This window comes from Panthera pardus, unplaced genomic scaffold (assembly GCF_024362965.1).
Source record: "Panthera pardus isolate Hobbes unplaced genomic scaffold, ASM2436296v1 HiC_scaffold_3, whole genome shotgun sequence".
Taxonomy (NCBI): Eukaryota; Metazoa; Chordata; class Mammalia; order Carnivora; family Felidae; genus Panthera; species Panthera pardus.
This window is the reverse complement of record NW_026526876.1, coordinates 35,362,822-35,390,125: the sequence shown is the minus strand read 5'-3', so window position 1 is coordinate 35,390,125 and position 27,304 is coordinate 35,362,822. Positions and strand designations below refer to the sequence as shown.

General features: G+C 53.8%; 1 protein-coding gene across 2 annotated transcripts; it reads left to right on the top strand.

The window, feature by feature from the left end:
- The first annotated feature begins 3,373 nt into the window (after window positions 1-3,373).
- ERBB2 (erb-b2 receptor tyrosine kinase 2) lies at window positions 3,374-27,304 on the top strand. Of its 2 annotated transcripts, none has more exons than XM_019416022.2 (27): window positions 3,374-3,640; window positions 10,085-10,236; window positions 11,112-11,325; window positions 12,143-12,277; window positions 12,573-12,641; window positions 12,820-12,935; window positions 13,088-13,229; window positions 14,294-14,413; window positions 14,705-14,831; window positions 16,619-16,692; window positions 16,781-16,871; window positions 17,068-17,267; window positions 17,624-17,756; window positions 17,842-17,932; window positions 18,632-18,792; window positions 21,254-21,301; window positions 22,616-22,754; window positions 22,838-22,960; window positions 23,220-23,318; window positions 23,585-23,770; window positions 23,905-24,060; window positions 24,174-24,249; window positions 24,563-24,709; window positions 25,128-25,225; window positions 25,419-25,607; window positions 25,893-26,145; window positions 26,290-27,304. In XM_019416022.2, the coding sequence occupies exons 1-27, from the start codon at window positions 3,568-3,570 to the stop codon at window positions 26,658-26,660; spliced, it is 3,783 nt and encodes a 1,260-aa protein (XP_019271567.2). In that variant the 5' UTR covers window positions 3,374-3,567; the 3' UTR covers window positions 26,661-27,304. The 2 variants fall into 2 exon arrangements, with proteins under 2 accessions (XP_019271567.2, XP_019271568.1); XM_019416023.2 differs by lacking the exon at window positions 3,374-3,640 and adding an exon at window positions 5,354-5,378.

Genomic DNA, 27,304 nt, shown 5'->3' with positions numbered 1-27,304 from the left:
CACACACACACACACACACGCACGCACACGGCCTCCTGTGTTCCCCAGTCTCAGTGGCTGGTCAATGATTGACTGGCATTTCACAGGCTGCTGGGTCCAGACCCCAGCCTGTTGATCCTTAGAGGTCACCTCTCTAAGCCAGAGCCCCATCGTGCCACCTCAGTGCCAGTGGATACCTCCACTGCCCGCAGGCCAGCACCTCCTCTGGCAGATCTCATATATCTGCCCTCTGCCCTTCTCTTGGCTCTCCTCTGCCCTGCAGTCACCCCTCTCCCCTGAAGCTGTCTCCCTCTCCCCAGGCCCCTCACTGGACCCTGCTGGCAAACTCTCAGGCTCCTCCAGCAGCCCCCCTCCCCCCCCCACCAACCCCAGGCCCCCCTTCAACCTCTGTCCCTTAGACATCCTCTTTCCTTGGCTCTCCTGCCAGGCCCTGCTGGAGAGGCAATTGAGGGGAGAAGCGAATCAGCAGCGCCCACCCCTGCCCCCCTTCCTCTCCTCTTGTCAAACACCAGACAAGGTTTTTTCCCCTTCCTTCCCAGCTCTGAATGGGCTCATTCTCTTTGGAAGACTGGCCCCTCTCGAGCCTCCTCCCCGGGCGTGAGTTCTGACCCCGCTCCTCCCCCAACCCTACTCCCGGTCCACTCCCTCTGGCCCCGCCTTCTCTGGGCAGCCCACTGGGACTGAGCATTGTCTCCAGTCTGGGATTTTTTTTCCCCTGGAATCTGGGATGCCGAGAGGGTGCACTTGTTGACTGGGTGAGAGTGAGGCAGTGGGGGGACATGGGATCTTTGTAGGAGAATGACTGGTAGTTACTCAGATATCTTGAAGAGGCTTTCTGGCTCCACTACACCCTGGGGGAGGGAGAGTTCATGGTACCCTTGATTCCCGGTCCTGGAGCAGAGCACATGAAGCCAAAGACTTCTGGCTCAGTTTCCCTTCATTCCCTTGGAGTTTCAGTGTTCCTCTTCTGCAAAATGGGGAAAGATAACATCTGCCTTCTGACAACCCAGGACTCTGCGAGATGAGGGATGTGGCTCTAGGACAGACAGGGACATGGAGGAAGGGTCCAGTAAAGGACGGTTGCACAGCAGCTTTCTTGGCTGGACAAACCCTCTTAACACCAGGGCAGGGGAGAGTGGGAAGGGACATCTCTGATGCTGACCCTAACACCCTGATGGTCTCTTGAAGAGCAAGTTCTCCAGTGCATGACCCACAAGTGACTCTTGGGACTAGGTCTAGTGTCTCCTTTCCCTGAGGGCTGAGAGGCACCTTGACCAGGTCCCTGGATTTGGGTTTGTGATGAGTGAGGGTGAGGGACTGGTTTTGGCTGGGTGTTCACCTTTTCCCTCATTAGCTCTGAGACAGATGCTCCTGGGCAGATTGGTTAACTCATCTGAGCCTCTTTTCCTTGATCTTGCCCTCACCTTAATCAATTCCAACTCTAACACTAGAGAAAATAGAGATATTAATGCCCATCCCAAAGGGCCGCTGTGTCCCCATACTCAGCAGTATTTCTTGAACATTTGTGACTATTATCCAAGGGATAAATCCATTGTATATCATCACCCATCACACACACATACCCTTACCTACATTAACATGCGATGTACACAGATCATTTCCATTGCATTCTATTTCTTTTTTCTTAAAGTTTTATTTATTTATTCATTTGTTTAGAGCACAAGTGGGGGAGGGGCAGAGAGAGGGAGAGAGAGAATCCCAAGCAGGTTCTGCACTGATGGCACGAAGCCCGAGTCTGGGTTCAAAGTCACAAACCGTGAGATCATGAAACTAAGAGTCAACTGCTTAACTTACTGAGCCACCCAGGCACCCCGTATTGCATTCTATTTCTTAAAAAAAAAAAAAAAAAAAGACTTGTCTTGAGCATCTAAATTGGCTCGATGACCAAACTTCCAAATGAACTTAACCTGTAGTTTGCACATTGCTGGTTAGAGCCAGAGGTGGACTCACCATGCTGTTAAAGAAGGGTAAGCTTCAGGCCCTTCATTTGCATATATGTGTCTAATTTCGTGCTCATAACTTTGTATTCCTTATCTTGAAGAGAGTCCCCCTCCCCCCCAATTTCATAAGCTCAAGTACCACCAAACCTGGATCTACCCCAGTATCCATAAACCTGAGACCACTTATTGAGCAATTACTATGTGCTACACACTGTTCTGAGTGCTTCAGGAGCATTATCTTCTTTAATCCCTGGTAGAGCATGCCAGATCCTATTTCAGTAGTGAGCCAACTGAGACTCAGAGAGGCTTGCTCACTTGCCTAAGGTTGCACAGCTAACACATGGCAGACTGGAACTTTGAACCCAGGTCATTCTGATTCCAACCCCTCTACTGTGAAAATGCCTACCAACAACCATGCTAGGAATATGAAAGCAGTTTAAGAAATGCTAGTGTCCTTCATTCTTCAGTGCTCAGTAGATGCCTCTGATCCCCTCTTGACCAGCACAGGCATGCTCTGCTCTTGGCTGAGACATTCCAACTAGAGTTGCCAGACTTAGCAAATAAAAATAAGGATGCCCGGTTAAATTTGAATTTCAGATAAACAACGAATAAGTTGTTAGTTAAGTATGTCCCATGCATTTTTGGTTGGAATTTCCAACAAAGACACACCTTCCTTCCATCACCCCCACTTCCATCCCCCACTGGGCCTTAAGAACAGGGCCAGGGGCTCCAGAAGGAATGCAGGGTGGGGAGGCAGAATCCAACAGGCTAGTAAGCAAGGGACAGAAAAGGAACTTTGGATGAATTGAGTGCTGAGTGGCCGGCCCTGTGAAGAAACAGAGGAGGAATGGATGTTCTTGGAAAGACTGAGATGGAAGTCCCTCTAATTTGACTCTCTCCCCAAACTTGTAGCTTCTTCCGATTAAAACTGTGCTTTTCAGACTGGAAAAAAGATACTTAAAAGATTCCAGAAGGTATGCCAGGGAGTCCTGGAAGCCACAAGTTAAAAACGCAACACATCCACCTCCTTTACTATCAATTTGATTTGAGGATGTGGTGGGAGAACCATCATTTGATATTTTTAAAAATAGGCATGTGATGGAGTAGGGGTGCAAACTCGCCAGGAATGTCTAAGATAAAACCTGCGACTTCAAGGAAAGTTAAGGATGGCAGCCTAAAGCATTTGCCCCAGACTCCGCCCGGTGGTGGAGGAGGGGGTGCCGATCGCCGTCCCCTGCTTTAGGGGTTCTCCATGGGAACGCGCCAGAAGTGCGCAGGCAACCCCGGCGTCCGGGCGCCGGGAGGGGCGCACCCCAGGCCTGCGCGCCGAGGGAGAAAGTGAAGCTGGGAGTTGCCACTCCCAGGGACTCGCTGGAATGCGGTGGAGGGGGTGGGGGGGCGAGCCATGAGCACGCTCGCTCCCAATCACGGGAGGAGGAGGAGGTGGAGGAGGAGGGCTGCCTTGAGGAAGTACAAGAATGAAGTTGTGGAGCTGAAGAGTCCCCTGCGTCGTGCCCCGAGAGCCGAGCAGAGCTCCCAGGCAGCCGCCCGGCCCTTCGCAGCCCGGTCCAGCCCGAGCCATGGGGCCGGAGCCGCAGTGAGCACCATGGAGCTGGCGGCCTGGTGCCGCTGGGGGCTCCTCCTCGCCCTCCTGCCCTCCGGAGCCACGGGCACCCAAGGTAGGTCTGGTGTGGGGAGGGCACGAAGCAGCGACGCGACCCTGCAGCCTGGGACCCCCGCCGAAGGTCCCCGGGCTGGCGGGGGCAGAGGGGGGGCCACACGAACTTCCCGGTCCGAAGTTTCGGACGGTGTCGGCGCTCCCGAGCAGCCGGCCTCGCCGGGGAGGGGGCAAAGGAAGGTGGGGCAGGGGGGCGATGACGCCCAAGCCGTTCTAGATGTCCCAGGCAAGAGACTGGCGCTTTCCAGACTCGGCGACGGCAATGGGAACTTGTCAAAAAAGTTCTCTGAAATTGTTCGGAAAGTTTGCCATCAAAGGGTGTACTGCATGGTGTGTGTGTGTGTGTGTGTGTGTGTGTGTGTGTGTGTGTTCCCCTTTCTTGAGCCCCTTCAAGCTTTCTCAAAGACTTTCCAGTTGGCAGCCTCCGCCTCCAGACTGGACTGAGCTGGATTCCTCGGGGGTCCCTTCTGTTGCCCCTCCCCCTGTCCCATCTCCCCACCCCCCTCTCCCCGCAGCGATTGGGTTTAGTTCCTCCAGCTTCAGGCAGGATCGCGGTGTGGAGGGGGGTGGTGGGGAAAGTAACCTGTCCGGCCAGAGCCGGGCTGGAGAGGGTGGCCTGTCGGACTGCCGAGTTGCCTCATGCTGGAGTCTGGGGTGGGGGGAGGGGGAGACGTTTGTTTTGAGCAAGTTTCTTCAGGGCCAGCCCGGGGACTGTGTGCTTTGTGACTTCTGGAGAGCACGGGCCACCGAGGGGCGGTGGTAGGTTTCCTGGTCTGGGGCATAGAGTGGGAGATTTCCCAGCGGGGGATTCCTGGGCAGTCCTGCGGGGTGGGTGGGGGGCGGGAAGGAAAGGTAAAGACAGAGGGCCAGATGTGGGTTTGCAGAGGGCTGGGTTGTCCTGCCTTTTCCTTCATGCTGTGTGTGGGGAGGCATGGTGGTGGGGGTAGTGCCGGTTCTGCCCCATTGGCCCATCTAGGCACTAACAATTAAAGCCACCGTGTGCTGGAGATACACTTTGAGCTAGGCACGGTGCGCGGTGGTTTGCATGCACGCCCTCTAAATCCTCAGACCAACCCCACAAGAGAAATCCTACTAGTATTCCCATTTCCAGGTAAACACCTGGGCTTAAAGAGGTTACATCGCATCAAGGAAGTAGTGGGTCCAAGATGGGACCCCCAGACGGTGCGAACCCCAGCCACACATTCGAAATCACTGTATTAATCCACCTTGAACAATGGGCGACACTGCTGCTGGCATCACTGTGCTGTAGGGAAGACAAAATGGGAGTGTTCTGGGGAGTAGTGGGTGGTCTCCATCGGTCAGGGAGTCTGGAGAAGGGGTGGGGGTCATCCCGTCTGTGTGTTGCCCGAGGGCCTCTCTGTCAGAGCGTTGCAGTATTCTCTGAGGGGCGTCTATGCTAGGGTGTTCCTGTGTTGTGTGGTCTGTGTTTGCGTGTCTGGGCTTTGTGTTGCCAAACAGCAGTCTCCCTGCTGGCTTAGGGACTTGGCTGAACTCTGCCCTCTCAAGGAACTCCCTCAAGGTGCTGGGTCAGATCTGCTGTAAACAGCGGGAGGTGGCCCCACGCCTTCTCTCTGACAAAGGAGGTTCCACTTTCCTGGGAGCCCATACGTCTCCCTGTTTCCCAGGCGGGCGTCTGTCTGCAGCCCTGACCTTCTGCTGCGATGGGTGAGGCCAGGCTGCGCTGTCAGGCCGAGCTGCTGCCCCCCTCAGCTGGGCCTGTAAGTTGAGCAGGTGGGGGTGGCCTGGGTTGCTGCGGTGCTGGGATACGGAGGGGTCAGTTCTCTCAGCGATGACTGGGGCCTCCTCAGGCCTATCTCACCCCTCGATCTGCACTGCTGGGTGCAAAGACAGATGTTGGGTGTGTCTGGCAGAGAATGGTTGCAATGGCAGGGCACCGCCCGGCCGCCTCTAGCACCCCCATTATATCCCAGGGCTGAGGGCTAGGGCAGGAATTTGGGGGAAAGGGGAGACAGGGAGGATCCAGAGGGTCAGGATTTTGCTAGGATCCATTCTTAGAGGTCAAACTTTTGTCAAGTGTAGCAAACACATCCTTATCTTGCAGAGGTCCTATTTTAATTCCCAAGCGATTCTTCTAACAACCTCCTTCCTTTTTACCTTACTTGAGGAAAGTAACTTCATTCTAATACTCAAGGGGGAAAAAAGCAACAAATGAAACGATAGGATGAAGTGTGAAAAGGGAAAATACATCTCATTCCAAATACAAAGTCATCTTTCATTTTCTCTTGGTTTGGAATTACCCACACTCCAGCTATATGAACTTCCCTTGCCTGAACTTTTGAAAAACTTTCTTTATTTACTTTATTTTTTAAATTTACATCTAAGTTAGCATATGGTGCAACAATGATTTCAAGAGTAGATTCCTTAACGCCCTTACCCATTTAGCCCATCTTCCCTCCCACACCTTGCCTGAACTTTTGAAAAATGTCCAGTGTGCTTCCTTTGTGCCAGGTTCTTTTCCATCGACGGTTTCATTTCATCTCTGCAACAATCCAAGGAAGTGGGTACACACAGTTCAAAGAAGTGAAGTGATTTATCCAAGGCTTCCTAGTGACCCAAATATGTCTAGTAGACCCAATAATAATGTCTAATGAGGAGGCATTAAGAGTTGGTCAAAGTCATATCCTATTCAACAGGAATGGGGTGAGCAAAGCCTCAGGGGCAGCCAGGTGTCCAGACTGGGGTAGAGGTGCTACTCTGTTATTCAGGTAAGTGAGTTCCCTTATCTAGCCTATAGAAAGTGGAGTGAGCTGGGGCCCACTGAGGTCCTCTCCCTCCCTGTCCAGCCCATGCCTGCCTTCCTCTTGGGCCCTCCAAGCATGGCAAGGGACTGAGGGCAGGGACAGGGTGGAAGTCAGGGGGCCCTGCAGGGTTGGGATGGGGGAGACGGCTGGAATGGAAGAAGAGGAACCAGCATGGAGGAACCATCAGTGGGGGGCTAGAGTAAGGCCCCAGTAGTTGTGCCTGCCCCTGGGAGCTGAAATGATCTGGAAAGAGATCCCCCTCTCTGCCTCTGCCTGTGGGAAGCCCTTATGGGGTGACATCTCCATCTCTTGCTAGGCTACCTTTCCTTCTCACCCTTGGGAAGACAGCCCGTGTAGGGCGACGGGTGTGTGCTCTCTAGGAGTGGGAGAATTATTATAGCCAATGTTTGTGTTGCCTCAGTTCTATTTACAAAGCCTTTTCATGTTTGCAGGCTGCTTTTTTGATTCATTATCTCATTTAACTTTCATTTAACTTCTCTGCAGAAAGTAAGAGTTGTTAGTGTTTTATTATCCCATCCTCACAGCCAAGTTCAGGTCACTAAATAGTCATTGAGTGCCTACGAAGTCACAGGCACTGCTGGGCATAGAGATGAATCTGATATGGCCTCTGCCCCCAGAGGTCCTTTGACTTGCTCAAGGTCACACATGAGCAGGCCAGTTAGGGTTCTGGTTTAATGATCCTGAGCCCAGGCCCTGGTCTGATATGGGACCTGATACACCAGGTATGTATGGTGGGTGAGTTCTGGGCATCACTAGAATGAGCTCTTAACTTGTAGGTCTGGGGGAGTTGAGTTTTAGGGATGCAGGTAGTGTTCATGGAAACCAAAGGAAGTATCTCTTGCTGGTGAGCAAGAGAAGCAGCTGGGGCTGAAGTGTGGCAGGGAGGGCAGAACCTTCTGGAGAGCATCCCCCAGAGCTGGGACCAAACCCTGACCACTGAAGTCCAGCCAGAGGGATATGAAGGACTCTGAATAGCCTTTCAGCAGAGGGATGAACACCAGGACCTCAACTACTACCTTGTGGTTTGCAAGTTCTTGATTGGATTTCATCCATCCATCCATCCATCCATCCATCAATCCAGCAAACTCTTATCTGGTGTTGGGCTGGTCCTGCCTCATAGTGACTGCGTCAGAGAGCTGGAGAGGTTGGGGCTTCTGAGGGTCAGGTGTCCTGAAGACACAGAGCTCTCCTGTGTAGAACAGGACTTCTCACACCCTACCCCCTGAAAATCAAGGGGGCTGAGTGGATATGGGGACTGTGGTGAGGACTGGGGAGAAGGAGTCTGGTGAGCAGATGGGGGAGGGGGTGGGAGGTGCTGAGCTCCATGGTGAAGGGGACAGAGGTGGAAGTAGGGGAGGTGTCAAGAGGCCCTTCTTGGCTTCATGTCAGCTTGGTGGGGAAATTTGCCCGCAAGCCTCCAGCTCTCTGGGAGAGCAGGTCTCAGTACCTGACTTCACCACCCGCTGCAAACGCTTAAAGAATCTTAGACTCAAATCAGCCACAAACTCACTAGTGGGGTGGGGCTACCACTCTTTCTGGCCCTCAGCTCAGCCCAGCCCCCCTGCCCTGCCCAGAGTCTGTGATGTTTATCAGTGGTATCAGTAGAGTTGGTATGTATTTCCCTTTGCACCTGATGTGGGGTGAATTTGTATATGTCCAGTTAAGAACGTAGGATCTAAAGTCAGACAGACTCCAGTTCAAATCCTGCCTCTATCGCTCATAAGCTTTATTAAAATCTTGGGAGACGAACCCCTGTCGGCCTCAGTTTTCTTCTTTGCAAGAGAGAAGTTGCTGTCCCAGCCTCGGGAGGACATAATGAGGCTCCACCCAGAGTGCCTGACAGTACACAGTAGGTGCTCAGCTAACGTGGCTGCCCTTGGTGTTCCCATTGTTGTTGTTTTCCTATTGCCTGGCTGCCACAGCTGGTGTCCTTTAGAGGCGGCAGAGGGCCACAGCCGGTGGAGACAGCCTCTGCTTCAGCTCTGCTTGTCCCTGTCCCGGGTTTGGGCCAGAGCTTTGGGGTCTGGGCCTAAAGACAGCTGTGCCTACAAAGCAGCTGAGGCTGCTGAGGCCGCAGGAGGTCCTGGCAGCGGGCGTTATTTTGGGCCTGGCCTGCCACCCCCAGCTCCTGTTTCTCTTGGGAGTCTGGGGGGAGGGACCCTTGAGTTCTATTTCTGGGCCCTCCCCTTCCTCCCTCTTTGCTTCCTTCCCTATCTGTCCAAAGGGGTGGGAACAGAGACCACTCTGGCTTTTACCGGGAGGCTGTCAGCTCATGGCCATTGGCCTCAGCATGAACCCGAGGCACTGGCCCTACCAGCCTTTCCCCAGCTTTCTGGAGGCAGGGGATCTCTCTTATCCCCCAGGATTTGACTTCAGGCTCCAAGTTGCTGGGAGAGCAGGAATCCTGGTGTCAGACCTTGAAGTCAGCCACTGCTGTCCCCCTGAATCTGCACACAGTCCGTGGGAGGTGCAGTGACAACCAACAGGAAATCCAAGCAGCTCAGGCACCTGTGGGCCTGTGTATCTGGGGGTGCCCTCCACCCACCTCCCCCCGGCGCACCCTCCTGGGCAAGACGCGCCAGGTGATTCATCTCCTCACCAGAGCAGAAAAACGGGTTCAACTGGGCACTTTAATCTCCCCCCTACTGGCAGGCATGGTGCCAGCTGTTGTCCAGAGCACCCCCTCACCAGGAGTAGTTTACCCCTTCTGTATCCCTGGGCTTTGTAGGTACTTCCGGTCTCAGGGACACGCTGCTGGGGTCCAGGTGGGCCGGGGAGGCAATTCATCTTGATGCCCCTTGGCTGAGGGTTGGCCCTGGGAAGAAGGTACACAGGGCTGACGTAGTGCCCTTGTGGCAGGAGTTTCGTGGCATAGATTCTGCCAGCTGGTTCTGGAGTCTTGCCCTGAGGAGGTGGCAAGGGTGAAGTGCCAGCATAGGAGCCGTCAGAGTAGGGCATCGCTCTGGCCCAAGATCTGCAGCCTGGGTCCGGATGCCCGTTGTTGGGGTCTGATGCTCCTTTTTTTTTCTGCCTGGGGGAATTCCAGAGGTCCCTGCACTGACCAGGCCCCTAGTGGTCCCCATGCCCCAGCTATGACTCTAGCTGACCCTCCTTCCTTCCTTTCTGGGTGGCATTGTGGGGGTGGACACCCCTTGCCAAGAGGCTGGCATGTGGGTGGTATTGGAATGGGGTGGGGAGAATGCCCTGAGTTTGTTTGCTTGGGATAGGGGCAGGGGGTATCCAGAAGCTTCATGATTCATCATGGCCTCTCTTGGGGGATTTTTACCCCTTGGCCACGAGTGGTGCCTTGGGGACAAAGGGAGGCTTTCTTTGCCAGCCACCACCCCGGATCAGGCGGGCAAACTCCCCAGGGCTGGCACAATGGGGGCCCCTCTGGATACTCAGGATGGGCCGAGTTAGAAGGAGCGTTTCCTCTGATTTCCCTCCTCTTCCCAAACTTGCGGACTTTCTTTTGCTGTTGTGCCTTCTGCAGGTGCGCGGGACATGGGAAGCGGGGTCCTTCACTTGTGCTTTCTCGCCGTCCGAGATGGCATGACCCTGCGGAGTGAGTGTGGAGGAGGTGCCAGGCTGGAGAAGCTGACAGGGCAGCGGCCTCTGACCCATCTCCTCTCTCCTCCCAGTGTGCACCGGCACAGACATGAAGCTGCGGCTCCCAGCCAGTCCCGAGACCCACCTGGACATGCTCCGCCACCTCTACCAGGGCTGTCAAGTGGTACAGGGTAACCTGGAGCTCACCTACCTGCATGCCAATGCCAGCCTCTCCTTCCTGCAGGTGAGGCCCATGGGGGACCCAGCCAGGTCCTGCCTCCAGCTGAGCTGAGCCCTATGCTTATAAATGGGTGATAGAAGAAGGCGCCCTATAGTTCTTCTCTTGTTGCGGCTCCTCAACTGGGAAGTCCTTTCTGATGCCCGTGCCCTATCTGTTCTACTGCAAGGCCAGTTGACTCCCTCTCAGTCATGTGGCTGGCCCTGGACATCCCTGGGTAGAATGCACGTGTGCCTCTGCTAAATTTTTGGCTCCCTTGCCACCAATCGCCTCCCCCTGTCCATCTGCCCCGGCCGCTGTCCCTGTCCTGCCTGGCGTGGTGAAAGGGCTGCTGGGAGGTTGTGGGTTCTAGGTCCAGTTCTACCGACAAGCCACGTGAATATGGTCTCGGCCCCTGGCTTCTCTGTCTGTGTTTTGGAAGCAGGGAGCATGCTTTGACTCCCCTCTGGGAAAACCAAATGGAAAATGTATGTGAAAGGGTCACGAGCAGGGGAGAGAGTGGGAACCAGCCTGCTGGGCTGTGTCCACAGTGCCCTGGAGTGGGGCCACGTGTGTGAGGCTTGGTCAAATCACAGACGTCATGTCATCTAGGTGTTTCCTTTTATGGATGAGGGAACTGAGATGCAGAGAGGGTGTGGCGCTTGCTCATAGTTCACACAGTGCTCCCCCCACCATTTATCTGTCTTGATCATACACGACTCTGGTTTGGGGAGGTGGGGAGTGGCCTTGATCTCTACTTTATGCGTGACAGAGCTGGACTTCTCAGCGGATGGGGGCTTTGCACTTGGTGACTTAGAGGAGGCCTGGGGGGGGGGGGGGGGGATGGTCGTGTTCCAGGGCCTGGGCCTGCTTCAGCCCCACCTGGTCCTGTTCTCTCCCAGGATATCCAGGAGGTGCAAGGCTATGTGCTCATTGCCCACAACCAAGTGAGACAGGTCCCACTGCAGAGGCTACGAATCGTGCGAGGCACCCAGCTCTTTGAGGACAACTACGCCCTGGCCGTGCTGGACAACGGAGACCCACTGGACAGTGGCACCCCTGCTACAGGGGCTGCCCTAGGAGGGCTGCGGGAGCTGCAGCTCCGAAGCCTCACAGGTGATCATCATTATCATTGAAACCTTCTCCTTGTTATCGGGAGCTGATCAGGGCCACTGCTATGCGTGGGAAACTTTGTGTGAATTAGAACTGGCATCCCTTCTGGATGGATGCAGGTGGAGCTTGGGAAGGTGCCTTTGTGAAGATGAGAAGATCTCCCTTCTTCCCAGGAAGTCACAGCTTGCACGAGCCTGCACAGTTTGATAATTAGGATACAGGCTGGGGTTAGTCCACTTCTTGGCTGAGTACACATGTGCAGTGAACAACCTGCATAACTGTATGTGGCAGCCTTGGAGCTGACAGTATCCCAGACTCTGTGGCCAGTCACTTGGCATACATGATCCCATTTTGGTTGTGCTGTAATCTTGCAAGGGAAGCACCAGTGCTATTCTCATTTTACAGATGAGAAAACAGGTTTACAGAGGATAAGTGACTTGCTCAAGGTTACATAGCTATGACATAGCTAGTTAGTGGTGAGGCTGGTTTTCAGACTCCAGAGTCTCTTTTAACCAGTAAGCAGTGTGCACAGAGTATAGAGGTGGGAGGACAGGAGAGGGTGGCATGGACATCTGGACCCTGTCATGGACAACTCACTCCTCCCTGGATCTCAGGTTGTTCATGTGTGTGGGGCAGGGTGGGGGGTGGGGGGGTGGGGTTCTGGTACGGCTAGAAGATGCTGAAGGTGTCTTCTCTAATCCCTGGGGAAACGGGTGTGTTTAAGAGGCCTGCTCCCCTCTAAAGAGGTCAGGAGAGTCCCATGGGAGGGCAGAAAGTGACAGACAGGAAAGGAAAGTGCTGATTATTGCCTGCCTCACAGAGATCCTGAAGGGAGGGGTCCTCATTCAGCGGAACCCGCAGCTCTGCCACCAGGACACGATTCTGTGGAAGGACATCTTCCACAAGAACAACCAGCTGGCCCTCATGCTGATAGACACCAACCGCTCTCGGGCCTGTAAGCCATGCTTCTCCCTGCCTGTAGCTTCCTCTCTTTCCCAGGCAACCCAGCGATCCCCAAACTCCCCGCTCACTCACACCCCCTCCACTCCCCACCCCTGTACTAACACTACCCATTCCCTCTTTCTGTCCCATTTCCCTCCTGCCATTTCTCTGTGTCTCTTCATCTCCGTGGTCCTCTGTCCTGCCTCCCTCTGCTTCTAGATCGTGCCTCTGTTTTCTGAGTCTTCTTTTCCTGCCGACTCTCCCTCACTGCATTCTGCCTCCTGGTCTCTGTCTATTTCTCTCCCCAGGCCAACCCTGTTCTCCAGCTTGTAAAGACTCCCACTGCTGGGGAGCAAGTTCCGGGGACTGTCAGAGCTGTGAGTGCTAGGAGGCCCAGAATCTGGCGGGGGGAGGGCAGGGGGCCGGGCTGGGAGGGTTACCAGAACTCGGTGTCTTCCCAGGGGGTGGGGCAGGAAGTCATCACAGAAAGTGATGCAGGTGAGGGTCTGGTGCCTGGGCTGCTGCCCAGCCCTCATCCTGCCCTTTGTCTCACAGTGACTCGAACTGTCTGTGCTGGTGGCTGTGCCCGCTGCAAGGGCCCGCAGCCCACCGACTGCTGCCACGAGCAGTGTGCTGCTGGCTGCACGGGCCCCAAGCATTCTGACTGCCTGGTATGTGCCCACGGGACCCCGGGGTGCAAGGGGAGGGGCACCCTGCCTGCTCCTGCCCTGTTGTCCATTGCACGCCAAGGAAAAACAGCCCAGTGACCACCAGCTGCCTGTCTCCACCCCCGCCACCCCCACCCCCCACCCCCCGCCTCCAGGCCTGCCTCCACTTCAACCACAGTGGCATCTGTGAGCTGCACTGCCCAGCCCTGGTCACCTACAACACGGACACCTTCGAATCCATGCCCAACCCTGAGGGCCGTTATACCTTCGGTGCCAGCTGTGTGACTGCCTGTCCCTGTGAGTGCCAGGGACAAATGTCGTTTTAGTAATTTTGCTGGGAGGGGGATTGGTTTAAGTAAATGGGAGCATATGGTGAGTATCGTCTGACCCTCGCTCTGGCAAGCTGGTCACGGCATTTTGTGTCGAGCTGCCGCGGTCTTGCAACAGCTAAGAGCAGGTGGAGCAGAGTAGGAGCTAAGAGCCCAGGCTCAGGAGCCAAGCTGCCTGGGTTCGAAACCAGGCTCTACCATTTTCTAGTCATGTGACCTGCTTCCTGTACCTGTTTTCTCATTTGAGGATGGGGGCAACATAGCCCCAACCTCATAAGGTGGTTATAAGATTTGGATGAGTTAACATTTGTAAAGCTCTTAGGGGCACCTGGGTGACTCAGTCGGTTAAGCGTCCGACTCTTGATTTTGGCTCAGGTCATGATCTCACAGCTGATGAGTTCGAACCCTGAGTCGAGCTCTGTGCTGACAGCATGAATCCTGCTTGGGATTCTCTCTCACTCCCTCTCTCTCTGCCCCTCTCCTGCTCAAGCTCTCTCTCCCAAAAATAAATAAATAAGCCTTAAAAAAATATATTGGTAAAGCTCTTAGAATAGTGCCTGGCACATACTAAGCACTCCTAAATGCTAATTTTTATTGTATAGTCTAGATTGGTCAGAGTTTTATTTAACAGTTCCTGTATTTATCGATGTGCATTGGGGGACTGACCTCAGACCTGGGGCTGTCTTTCTTCGTGTCATGAGAGGCAGGAGTGGGCTCTCAGCTCCTGGTTGTATCCTTCCCGTGGTGGGTTAGAGTACAAAATGTAGAGCCAGACTTTTTGTGTCCAGTCCTGGCTTCTCCACTTGATAGCACATGACCTTGAGTAACTTACATAAAACTACGATGATTGCCTCTTGGCAAAATGGGAATCTAACAGTGACCGTCACGTAGGGTTGTGAGAAGTACATGACTTGAGTGTGCAGACACGCAGTAAGGGGATTTCAGTATTGGTTGATATTTTTACTGCACTATGTGGGCATCGTGGGGCGTGAAGGGCCAGGGCAGATGGACACACAGTCCCCATCTCCTCAGACAACTACCTGTCTACGGACGTGGGATCCTGCACCCTGGTCTGTCCCCTGAACAACCAAGAGGTGACAGCTGAGGATGGAACACAGCGGTGTGAGAAATGCAGCAAGCCCTGTGCCCGAGGTAACTGCTGGCCACCCCCGGAGCCAGGCTGCAGTTCCTGCCCCTCTGCACACCCAGCTTGGCCCACAGTCCCATTCTTCTTCAGACCCTCCTGGGACCCAGTCCTTTTCTTCCAATGTCTCTGTCCTGGCCCTCCCTGGATCAGTCTGACACGTTCCCCTGTATTTCCTGTCTGTGCAAGGGGGGCACGTGGCCCCAGGGGGGGACTGTGGACAGGACCCCCGAGTTTGAGTTCCTGGTGCTCCATGTGGGGGCCGAGACGGCCCCTTCACCACCTGCCCCTCCCCACAGTGTGCTACGGCCTAGGCATGGAGCACCTGCGGGAGGCGAGGGCAGTCACCAGTGCCAACATCCAAGAATTTGTCGGCTGCAAGAAGATCTTTGGGAGCCTGGCGTTTCTGCCAGAGAGCTTTGAGGGGTAAGGATACGCGAACTTAAGGGTGGGCACAGCGGCCTGAGCAGCATCAGGGCAGTCAATGAATCCTGAGGACCCAGAAGTGGCAGTATCTCTGGGGGATGGTGGGAGACAGAGGTGGGAGGCCAGAAATGCAAAAGAGGCAGGACGGGCGGGGGGACCAGAGGGTGTGGGGACGTGGTGGTGGGTTGTTTGCATAAATGACATGCTATCCACAAATATGCACTTGTGTGGAGGCCAAGCCATCCAGAGAAAGCAAAATTCTCCTTGAGTTTGCAGTGGCTTTATTCATAATGGCCCCCAGCTGGAGATAAGGCAAATGTATACCAATAGGTGAATGAATAAATAAATGGTGCCTTATCTATACAATGGAATTCTCAGCAATAAAAAGAAACAAACGACTCACTGATCTATACAACAACATGATGAGCCTCAAAAACATGTTCAGGGGCACCTGTGTGGCTCAGGTGGTTAAGTGTCCGACCCTTGATCTCAGCTAAGGTCTTGATCTCAGGGTTCGAGCCCCGATGTTGGGCTTCACGCTGGGCATGGAACCTATTTAAAAAAACAAAAACAAAACCCATTATGGTCAGCAAAATAAGTCAAACAAGAGAGAGTCCACACTGTGCTATTCTCTTTACGTGAACCTCTAGAATAGGCAAAACCGCTCTGTGGTGGTAGAAATCAGAACAGTGGTTGCCCCAGGATGGGTGGACCAAGAGGGGACACAATGGAAGTTTCTGGGGGCAATGACAATGTTCTGTGTATCAGCTGGGGTAGTGGATACATGAGTGAATGCATTTGTCAAAACTCCTCAAACTGTACATCAGAACTCTCTGCATTTTATTGGATGTGAATTATACTTCAATAAAAATATGTATTTAAAAAGAGGACGTTCCTTTCAACACTTCCCGCAACTCTGTTCCCCTTTCCAGAGGAATCCACTGCTAATAGTTTGTGTGGGTTCTCCTAGACCATTTGTACATACTTAGACACACACAGAGAAACATAGTTTTAGTAATTTTATTGAGAAGGTTGACTTAAAATGGGAGCTTGTCATGAATATTGTCTGCCCCTCGCCCTGGAGAGCTGGTCAAGGCACTTCGTGTCGAGCTGCCGCGGTCTTTCAACAGCTAAGAGCAGGTGGAGCAGAGTAGGAGCTAAGAGCTCAGGCTCAGGAGCCAGGCTGCCTGGGTTCGAAACCGGGCTCTACCATTTTCTAGTCATGTGACCTGCTTACTGTACCTTAATTTTCTCATCTGTAAAATGGGGGCAAAAATAGCCCCAACCTCGTAAGGTGATTATAATGTTTGAATGAGTTAATATTCATATGCTCATAAAACAGTGCCTGGCCGATACTAAGTGCTCTTTTTTTCTTTTTTTTTTTTTTTTAAGTGCTGTCAAATGTTAGTTTTCATCTATAGTCAGGATAGACAGGGATTATATTTAACAACTCCTCTATTTACTGATGGGTCTTTTGGTCATTTTTAATTTTGCTCTTACAAACAGTTCTGCCCTGTACATGTCTCTGGAACAGGAGCCAATGTCTCTCTAGGCCACATTCCTAGAAGTAGGATTTCTAGATCAAAGGATATAAATACTGTTTTGACAGACCCTGCCAAACTAGGGCTTGGGCTTTGAAACTCAGGATGAAAACAGCCGGGCTTGATGGGCAAAGGGTTTAAATGAAGTCATTAATGGAGGGCGGTGGGGGAGGGTGGCCGGGTCAGCTCTGGGGGTCATGCCCACCTACTTCCTGGCCCTGCTGACTCCTCTCCTAATCCTTCTAGGGACCCAGCCTCCAACACTGCCCCCCTGCAGCCTGAGCAGCTCAGAGTGTTTGAGGCTCTGGAGGAGATTACAGGTGGGCTTTGCTTCCCTGCATCCTGCTCTGATGGGGTCGGGGGTCCTCTTCCTGTCCCCACACCCCTAGCCTCACCCTGTGCCCGCAGGTTACCTGTACATCTCAGCGTGGCCAGACAGCTTGCCTAACCTCAGTGTCTTCCAGAACCTCAGAGTGATCCGGGGCCGAGTTCTGCATGAGTGAGCACCGGGGAAGGGAGGGGGGGGGGTTCCTGAGGAGCTTCCCAGGGAGCCCATTGAGAAGCTCTGGGCATGGTGGGCACTCCTGTTCCCCAGGGACTCCAGCAGTAACATTTCCATGGGAGTTTTCAGAGTGTGCTGGGGACAGGAGGAGGTGAGGGCAGCTCTTGCCGACAGCCAAACACTCTTCCCACAGCGGTGCTTACTCGCTGACCCTTCAAGGGCTGGGCATCAGCTGGCTGGGGCTGCGTTCGCTGCGGGAGCTGGGCAGTGGGCTGGCCCTCATCCACCGCAACTCTCGCCTCTGCTTCGTACACACGGTGCCCTGGGACCAGCTCTTCCGGAACCCCCACCAGGCTCTGCTCCACAGCGCCAACCGGCCAGAGGACGAGTGCGGTAAGACAGGGAGCCCAGCGCCACACGCTCCCCGTCTGCCGGCACACAGGAGTGCCTGTGGGCCCCTAGCAGCAGCAATCTTGGACTTGTGCAGACTGCCCATCCCTGGTGCACCATTCTTGACACGGCTGTGGCTGGCTTGACTTCTTGGCATGGCTTCTGGCTGGGCCTGGCCACACTGCCTTGGCATCTGTGCCTTCCTTTTCCTCTCTGTCCCTGGAACCTCAGCTCTTTCTTTCCCCGCATTGCCCGGCACCTATTCCCACCCTGTCCAGCCCACAGCCTCCTCCCCTGGTTCATGTGGACCTGGAACCTTCCTTGAGTGTCTCCTCTAACCCCCTTCCTCTTCACTGCAGCGGGTGAGGGCCTGGCCTGCTACCCGCTGTGTGCCCACGGGCACTGCTGGGGTCCGGGACCCACCCAGTGTGTCAACTGCAGCCAGTTCCTTCGAGGCCAGGAGTGTGTGGAGGAATGCCGAGTACTGCAGGGGTACGCGGGGCAGGGCAGGAGGGGCGGCCGGAGTGGGGCACGGGGGCTCCTTCCAGACCCCCTCCTCAGCCATCCCTTCTGTCAGGCTTCCCCGGGAGTATGTGAAGGATAGGTTCTGTCTGCCATGCCACCCAGAGTGTCAGCCCCAGAATGGCTCAGTGACCTGCTTGGGCTCGGTGAGTTGCTGGTGGGTTTGATCGAGGTGGGTGGAGGGAAGCAAGGGCAGGGGCGGGGTGGGGTGGCTGGGCACCCGGCCATGTCCAGTAGAATGTCCCAGGAGAGGGCTCGGAGCTCAGCCCTGGATGGCAGGAGGGTGTTAGGAGGCTGGAATGCTGGGGACTGCAAGTTGTGTAGTGGACCCCGTGACCCCTCAGACTATGCAAAGGTCCCGGGGAGGCCTGTGTCCTTGGCTGTGGCTGTGCCAAGGCGGTTAGACCTATGGGCTCAGGCATCAGACTCTCTGGATTCGGATCCAGGCCCTGCTTCCATCCTTGGTTCGCTCATTTATAAAGTGAATATTGTACATTGGAATGTGGGAAGAATGAACTTAAAATAGGGTTTGGCACCGTGCCCAAGCGATTTGCTGTGTGTTAGTTAACTATTGTTACTTGCTGTTATATCTTAAGTAATACACTCCCCTGCTAGACTTCCAGTTCCTCATCTGAAGCCTCCTGCCTGAGGATTGAGCTTTGAGCAGGGGAGGGGGGAGCTGGGTGAAGAGCAGGGGTGGCAGACACGGCTGGTCTGGGCTGTTCCAGGAGCAAGGCGAAAGTGCTGTGGAGTGGCCATGGGAAGCACGAAGGGGACACAAGGGCATGTCCTGCTGCCCTGGAGGTGTTGTGCTAGCCCCCTTCCAATCCTTCTTCCCTTCCCAGGAAGCTGACCAGTGTGTGGCCTGTGCCCACTACAAGGACCCTCCTTTCTGTGTGGCTCGCTGCCCCAGTGGGGTGAAACCTGACCTCTCCTTCATGCCCATCTGGAAGTTTGCAGATGAGGAGGGCACGTGCCAGCCATGCCCCATCAACTGCACCCACTCGTGAGTCTGGGGGCCTTCTCTACAGAAAGGAGGGCTTTGTCCCAGGAGACTTTCTGGGGCTCTTATTGTAAAAGGGGGATAACTCTGCCTTTGCTTACACTGCTTAGTTTTTGTTTTGTTTTGTTTTTAATTATTAGTCCTTAGAGGCACCTGGGTGGCTGCATCAGTTAAGCATTAAGACTCAATCTCCACTCAGGTTGTGATCCCAGGGTTGTGGGATCAAGCCCTGCATTGGGCTCCATGCTGAGCATAGAGCCTGCTTGGGATTCTCTCTCTTTTCCTCTGCTCCTCTCCCCTACCCGCATGCTCTCTAAATTACAAAAAAAAATTTAAATGAAAACATGAAATATAAATGAACATCATTAACAGTTCTATCCCCACTGTTAATAATTTGTAATATTTTTCCTCCAGGTCTTACCTGTGTACATGCTAACATATAATTATTATTATAACACGTGAAATATGTGTTTATATATATAATTATTCTTAGTTTTTATCTGTGCACATTCTAACATATTATTATAACATATAAACTATAGTTAATATATATTATTATTCTCCAACTGTTTTTATGTGTGCACATTCTAACATATATTTCCTTATACTAAAATGGGATCACAGACCATACATATTGTTTGCAAATTGCCTTTTTCTCACTTAACAGAACCTTGCAATGTTTTTCCATCTCCTGACATGGTGATATACCCTATTTTATTTTTTTTTTCATTCAGTTTTCTTTATTTACACATGAGACACATGGATACATCCTTATGATAAACACTTTCAGCAACAAAAAGTATAAACATTGCAAAGCAAATGTGCCCTTTCATTCCAGTCCCCTAGGGAAAACCATCAGATTCAGTCTGCTACGTGCAGCCTTCCAGGCTTTTCTCTACACATCTGCATACACACATATTACATTTATATTAGATTGAATCCTGTAAGATTGCTGTTTTTGTAGGTCAAAAATGGCCAAGAAATAGCAATTTCATATAGTTCATCTCATACATAGTCAGGTTTGGTTTTCGTGTATATGCATTAAAAAAAAATTTTTTTTTAACGTTTATTATTGAGAGACAGGGAGACAGAGCATGAGCAGGGGAGGGGCAGAGAGAGGAGACACAGAATCTGAAGCAGGCTCCAGGCTCCGAGCTGTCAGCACAGAGCCCGACGCAGGGCTCAAACTCACAAACTGCAAGATCATGACCTGAGCTGAAGTCAGATGCTCAACTGACTGAGCCACCCAAGCACCCCACGTGTATATGCATTTTTTAATGCAAATGGGACTGTGTTCTACATGTTCTGAACTTTGCTTCTCCCCCAACCCCTGACTTTATGTATCTTGGAGGTCCTTTCTCGTGATGAATGCACATGGACCTACCTCCTCTTTTTTTTTTATTAAAAAATTTTTTTTTAGTGTTTATTTTTGAGAGAGAGAGAGAGAGAGGGAGAGAGTATCTGAAGTGGACTCTGCACTGACAGCAGAGAGCCTGACACGGAGCTCGAACTCACAAACCATGAGATCATAATCTGAGCCAAAGTCAGTCCCTTAGCCAACTGAGCCACCCAGGCTCCCCATACCTCCTCTTTTTTTTAACTACTCAATCTGCAGCCCGGATATAGTATCATTTAACCATGTCCTTGTTTGAGGGATAGTGATTTTTTTTCTTTTCGTTCTCCCCTTTTTCTCTCTCCCTTTTTCTTTTCCCTTTCTCTTTCTCCCTTTCTTTTTCTCTTTGCTTTTCTTTCTTTCTTTCCTGTTTATTGCACTTGAGCCCCATGTACAAGTTAGCATCTTATACATGACCCCTGGCATACAGGTGTTGGCATTTTCTTTTTTTAATTTTTTTTTTAATGTTTATTTATTTTTGAGACAGAGAGAGACAGAGCATGAACAGGGGAGGGGCAGAGAGAGAGGGAGACACAGAATCTGAAACAGGCTCCAGGCTCTGAGCCGTCAGCACAGAGCCCGACGCAGGGCGCGAACTCACGGACTGTGAGATCATGACCTGAGCCGAAGTCGGACGCTTAACCGACTGAGCCACCTAGGTGCCCCCAGGTGTTGGCATTTTCACAGTATATCCTGTGAGGTGGAGCTGCCGGGTCACGGACATTATCTAATAGGTATTGCCAAACTGTCCTCTGCAGAAGTTGGGCCAGTTTACTGCCCTGGCATTCTTTTACAGAGGAACGTAGCTGTGTTTTTGGACTTGATGCTTCTTTGGGTGCTCCCCAATTCCTACCTACCATAGACAGAGGGGAGCAGGAAATTCAGGTTCAAGGCCAGAGAAGGAATCCCCTTGTGGGGTGGTAGGAAGGGTATTGGTGACTTTGAGCCCAGTTTCTATCTTTGTCAAATGGGGATAATAACCCAGCCACACCCACCTTAGGGTGGTTGTGAGGCTGGAGTGAGACCAGGAGGTGTTTCCCAGCCTGGTTGATGGGACTCTCTCTCCTGCAGCTGTGCGGACCTGGACGAGAAGGGCTGCCCCGCCGAGCAGAGAGCCAGGTCAGCCTGATCCCCAGGATACACCCTATGCTGCTCCTCAATCCCCTATCAGCCCCTGGGTGGTCACTGCTGCAGGAAAGGGGCATCTCCTGACATGACACATGTCCCTTTCTAGCCCAGTCTTCCCCTGTTGATTCACCTTTCAATTTGCTTCAGCAAGTGGAAGGAGGACCTCCTCAGGATGCTTAGAGAGTGGGGAACAGGAAAAGATGGCAAAGACCCCCTAGTACCTCCCCACCCTCGAGTAGCTAGATACCTCATAAGGGGCACAGGCAACATTCAACTCACTGGGACAGAAGGCAGCTTGAGAAGGGAGTGCAGATGCCCTGGAGGAAAAGATGAAGTCTTAACGGGGTGGCAGGAGGCTTCAAGGAGGAGGTGGCATTTGAGCCAGGCCTTGAAACAGGAGCAGGTAGCTCACGTGCATTAGGGAGAAGCAACCAGGTGGCATTGTGGGGGAAGGGTCAGGAAAACCTAGGATGTGTTTGTTCGAAGGTTCTGGCATGGTGGGCCATTAAGTGAGCCCAGAGAAGGGAGTAAGGGGTGAAGTCTAGGTCATGTTAGGGCATAGGCCCACCCTCACTACCAGGCCACAGGGTTGGACTTGATTTCTGGGCAGTGGGCAAAGTCTTTGACTATGCGGACAAAACCAGATTGGAGTATCTAAGCAATCATTTGTCCATAAAGCAAGCATTCACGAGAGGTCTGTGATGTGCCAGGCTTTAGCCAAGCAAGGGAGGAGGGCAAGGATGGTAATGATGTAGGGTCAACACCCAAGAGCTGCATCTATCCTAGGATGAGCTGAGTCTTAAACGATGATCCCATGGAGAAATGGTGGTCCAGACAGAAGTAACAGAATGTGCAAAGGCTGGGAGGTGTGGAAAATCATGACCTATGGGTGAAAAATTTTGCTGGAACATCAGAATCACTGGATGCACATTCCTGGGGCCCCACCTCATACCACAATCAGAGTTGCTAGGAGTGGGGCTCTAGACTCATGCACATTAACCAGCTCCCTGGTGATTTTTGTCAGGAAGTTTGAGAATCCTGGGCTACAGCCATGGGCAGTCACATAGACAATTTGGAGATGGGGGTAAAAAGGGCTCTGAATCCAGCGAGGAGGCTGGACTCTCCTGGAGGTAGGAGGGAGCCAAGGGAGGTTTCTGAGTAGGAAAGAGAGGATGGGAGTCCGTGGGTCACCCTTCTGACTTCCCTTTCCAAAGGCCAGTTACCTGCATGCCCCTCCCTGGGGCTCCTTCATCTTTTCATGCCCCAGCCTGGTCCCCAGTCCCTAACCCTGGCTCCCGCCCCCAGCCCTGTGACATCCATCATTGCTGCTGTGGTGGGCATTCTGCTGGTCGTGGTTGTGGGGCTGGTCCTTGGCATCCTAATCAAGCGAAGGCGGCAGAAGATCCGGAAGTACACGATGCGGAGGCTGCTGCAGGAGACGGAGGTGAGGCGGTCTGAGGGCCTCCCTGTTGGCTTGGGGTCTACAGCCCAGCCTCCTTCACTGACGCCCCACCCCCCTCGCCCCAGCTGGTGGAGCCCCTGACGCCTAGTGGAGCCATGCCCAACCAGGCTCAGATGCGAATCCTGAAAGAAACAGAGCTGAGGAAGGTGAAGGTGCTTGGATCCGGAGCTTTTGGCACTGTCTACAAGGTCAGGGGCGGTCCCAGAGGATGCAGCGGGTGTGGCCAAGCGTTCTGTGGGGAAGACAGCCAAGAGCTGGGGTGGTGCTGTTTGGTTGGGCAGTTTGGTGGGAGGCTGGAACAAGGGGAAGGGGAGTGGAGAGCTGGGCTACATAGTGAGGCTGATGATATAGCAGGTTTGGCCCCAGAGTGGGGAGGGTATTCAGAGGCGACTGTAGGTGGGATCTGGGGTTCCCTTTTCCTGCTCACATCCTCCTCTCTCTGCCCAGGGCATCTGGATCCCTGATGGGGAAAATGTGAAAATCCCAGTGGCCATCAAAGTGTTGAGGGAAAATACATCTCCCAAAGCCAACAAAGAAATCTTGGACGTAAGCCCCTCCACTCTCCCTAGCCAGGAGTACAGGAGGAACCTCCTAGCTGTATGTCTGGGCTCTCTCTTCACTGAGGTTCGGGAGGCACTCTGTGATTCCCCAAGCCTTGACTCTCAACCTCCCATGGGCCATGGTTCTGGTTTGTGCAGGATGGGGATGGATTGGGTGAAGGTCTCCCATCACGCCTCGACCCTCGAGGGGTATGTGGTGGTGGCAGGTTTGTGGTCTCCCACACCTTCTCAGGGTGCACTCTTGCCCCCCAGGAAGCGTATGTGATGGCTGGCGTGGGCTCCCCATATGTGTCTCGCCTTCTGGGCATCTGTCTGACATCCACCGTGCAGTTGGTGACACAGCTTATGCCTTATGGCTGCCTCTTAGACCATGTCCGAGAACACCGTGGGCGCCTAGGCTCCCAGGACCTGCTGAACTGGTGTGTGCAGATTGCCAAGGTATGCACTTAGGGGGCCTGAGCTCTGCAGGTGTCCTTGGGGACAAGCCTCTGACTTCACACAGGGCTGGGATGGGGAGGTTTCCTGGGAGAATATGGCCAGAGCGGAGTCCATATGGACACATCTGATCCCAGGGGATGAGCTACTTGGAGGATGTTCGGCTCGTGCACAGGGACCTGGCTGCCCGGAACGTGCTGGTCAAGAGTCCCAACCACGTCAAGATTACAGATTTTGGGCTGGCTCGGCTGCTGGACATTGACGAGACAGAGTACCATGCCGATGGGGGCAAGGTTAGAGGAGGAAGTGGAGGGAGGCAAGGTGGAGTGGGTCTGGACCCTGGGAGAATTCTACGAACCACCACCTCCCCACCACACCTAGTCTGAGGACTTCTTTGCTCTCTCAGGTGCCCATCAAGTGGATGGCGCTGGAGTCCATTCTCCGCCGGCGGTTCACCCATCAGAGTGACGTGTGGAGCTACGGTGTGTGGCAGGGAAGGTTGGGAGGAGGGGTGGACAAGGAGCCACGGGCCTGGGGGGCCATGTTGGTGGAAGGAGGAGAACAGGGATAGAAGAATTAATGGAGACACCTTAGCATGAATGTGGGAGGGAAGGAAGGGGCTGCCGGGGTCTGTGTACTTCCCTGGGACTAAGGAAAGACTGGCTATCTCCTGCCCCTTGGCATCGCACCCCTCCCTTCTTCCCATGGTGCCAGGCTCTTGGGCAGAGCCTCTGGGACTCGGTGCAGTAAAGCTCCCTCTTGTCCCCCCACCTCTTAACCCTGTCTTTGCCCCAGGTGTGACTGTATGGGAACTGATGACTTTTGGGGCCAAACCTTATGATGGGATCCCAGCCCGGGAGATTCCTGACCTGCTGGAGAAGGGGGAACGGCTGCCCCAGCCCCCCATCTGCACCATTGATGTCTACATGATCATGGTCAAATGTGTGTGGCTGAGTTATGCCAGCTACTTGGAGGAGGGATGGAAAGTGCTGGGGGGGGGGGGGGTGGAGGGGGGCCTATAAGGGGCATGGGAGGAGGCCAAGAGTAGGTTGTATGTGGGCCCAGGGTTCCAAGTATGGTTGAAGGAGCCTCAGAAGGGTCTCGCTTCCCTTTTACAGTACCAGGCCAGAGGAACTCTAGAAGACCAACTAGGAAGAGACTTATATGCAAAATAAAAAGGGAAAACTAGTAGAGATTCTCAAAGGGTCTAACTCAGGATCTGAGTCTGATGCCTCTTTTCTACCACCCGAGGACTTTGGACTGTAGTCACTGGGGTTGTCTAGACCAGACTGGAGAGGGGTTGGGGCCCGCGCACAGGCTGCAGCCAGAACTGAGATGCTGAGCTCCCTCCCGCCCCCAGGTTGGATGATAGACTCTGAATGTCGGCCACGTTTCCGGGAGTTGGTGGCTGAATTCTCCCGGATGGCCAGGGACCCCCAGCGCTTTGTGGTCATCCAGGTACTGGGCCTTTCTACCCCATCCCTGCCTATGTCTAAGAGCACTCTCCCACAGAGGGTGGGAAGGGAGAGGATCCCAGGCTTCCAAGCCCAGCTCCTGCCTCATTCCTTATACCTTTTGTCCGCCCTGAGCCTTTCTCGGGAGGCTGTGCACTGGGCTGGGGAGAGGCTGTCACCGTCTCCTTCCTCCCCAGAATGAGGACTTGGGCCCAGCCAGTCCCTTGGACAGCACTTTCTACCGTTCACTGCTGGAGGATGAGGACATGGGAGACCTGGTGGACGCTGAGGAGTACCTGGTACCCCAGCAGGGTTTCTTCTGCCCAGACCCTGCCCCAGGCGCCGGGGGCACAGCCCACCGCAGACACCGCAGCTCATCCACCAGGGTCAGTGCCCTCGGTCACACTGTGGTGGGTGGGTGTAGTTACCTCCTCCGTGGACTAGGGTCCTTTTCTTCTATGTCCCCTCCCACCCCAACAGTCACCTCTCATGGAGACCCCATTATCCCTGACGACTCCTACTGCCTTCCAAGCCTTGACCCCTTCCTCTTCATGGTGACTATGTCAAATCCCAATGGTGTCCCAATTTATCCCCTGTGACCCTATCACCTCCCGTGGAGTCTCTATCCCAGGTCCATGAATGACCCCATTGTAACTTTCTCTCATCTCCAGAGTGGCGGTGGTGAGCTGACACTGGGGCTGGAGCCCTCCGAGGAAGAGCCTCCCAAGTCTCCACTGGCACCCTCAGAAGGGGCTGGCTCTGATGTGTTTGATGGCGACCTGGGAATGGGGGCAGCCAAGGGGCTGCAGAGCCTTTCCCCACAGGACCCCAGCCCTCTACAGCGGTACAGTGAGGATCCTACCGTACCCCTACCCCCTGAGACTGATGGCTACGTTGCCCCCCTGACCTGCAGTCCCCAGCCTGGTATGGAATCCAGGCCCAAGATGAGAGATTGGGAGGGGAGGGGGGAGCTTGGGGTGCCCAGCCCAGGGCCCACAGTGGGGACACTGGTAGTAGCTGGGACAAATGGGTTTCTTCCTCTAACGAGCCCCCTCCTCGCCCTTTCAGAATACGTGAACCAGCCAGAGGTTTGGCCAAAGCCCCCATCGCCCTTAGAAGGCCCTCTGCCTCCTTCTCGACCTGCCGGTGCCACTCTGGAAAGGCCCAAGACTCTGTCCCCCAAGACTCTTTCCCCCGGCAAGAATGGGGTTGTCAAAGACGTTTTTGCCTTTGGGGGTGCTGTGGAGAACCCCGAGTACTTGGCACCCCGGGGCAGGGCTGCCCCTCAGCCCCACCCTCCTCCAGCCTTCAGCCCAGCCTTTGACAACCTCTATTACTGGGACCAGGACACATCTGAGCGGGGCTCTCCACCCAGCACCTTTGAAGGGACCCCTACAGCAGAGAACCCCGAATACCTGGGCCTGGATGTGCCAGTGTGAGCCAAAAGGCCAAATCTGCCGAGACCCTGCTGAACCCTCAGGGAGTGGGGAAAGCCTGACTTCTGGCCTTCATTGCGATGAAGCAGGGAATCCTGCCACGCTAGACACCCTCCTTCCTCCTCCAGTTCCCAGGTGGCCAAGAGGGGCCCAGCCTGGTTGGAAGAGGGGGCAGCACTGGGGAGCCTTGACTGACTTTGGAGCCCTGCCCCAGACAACTCTAGGGTCCCGTGGATGCCACAGCCAGTCTCCTCACCCGAGGGAACAGCCCAGCTTGGCTGTCCTGTTCCAGACCTTTGACACAGAAGGACTTAGGAAAGCTGGGCCTGGAAGAGGAGGAGGCTCCAGGGAGTGTCTAGGAATAAGAGCAACCCATTCAGAGACTGTCTCTGAGACCTAGCTCTGCGCCCAGGAACAAGGGAGCAGCAATGCCACCCAGATCCAGTCCTTGTACAGATCCAGTCCTTATGCTTTTTTTGTTTTGTTTTGTTTTGTTTTTACCTATTTTTTTTTTTTAATGAAATAAGGACTCGGGGAGAGCGGGTATTGTGGAGAGGGGTGGGTCCCTGGAGTTGGGGGAAGGATGTCCTTTCTCCACACCCACTTTCTCCATTTGCAAATATATTTTGGAAAATAACTGGGCACCA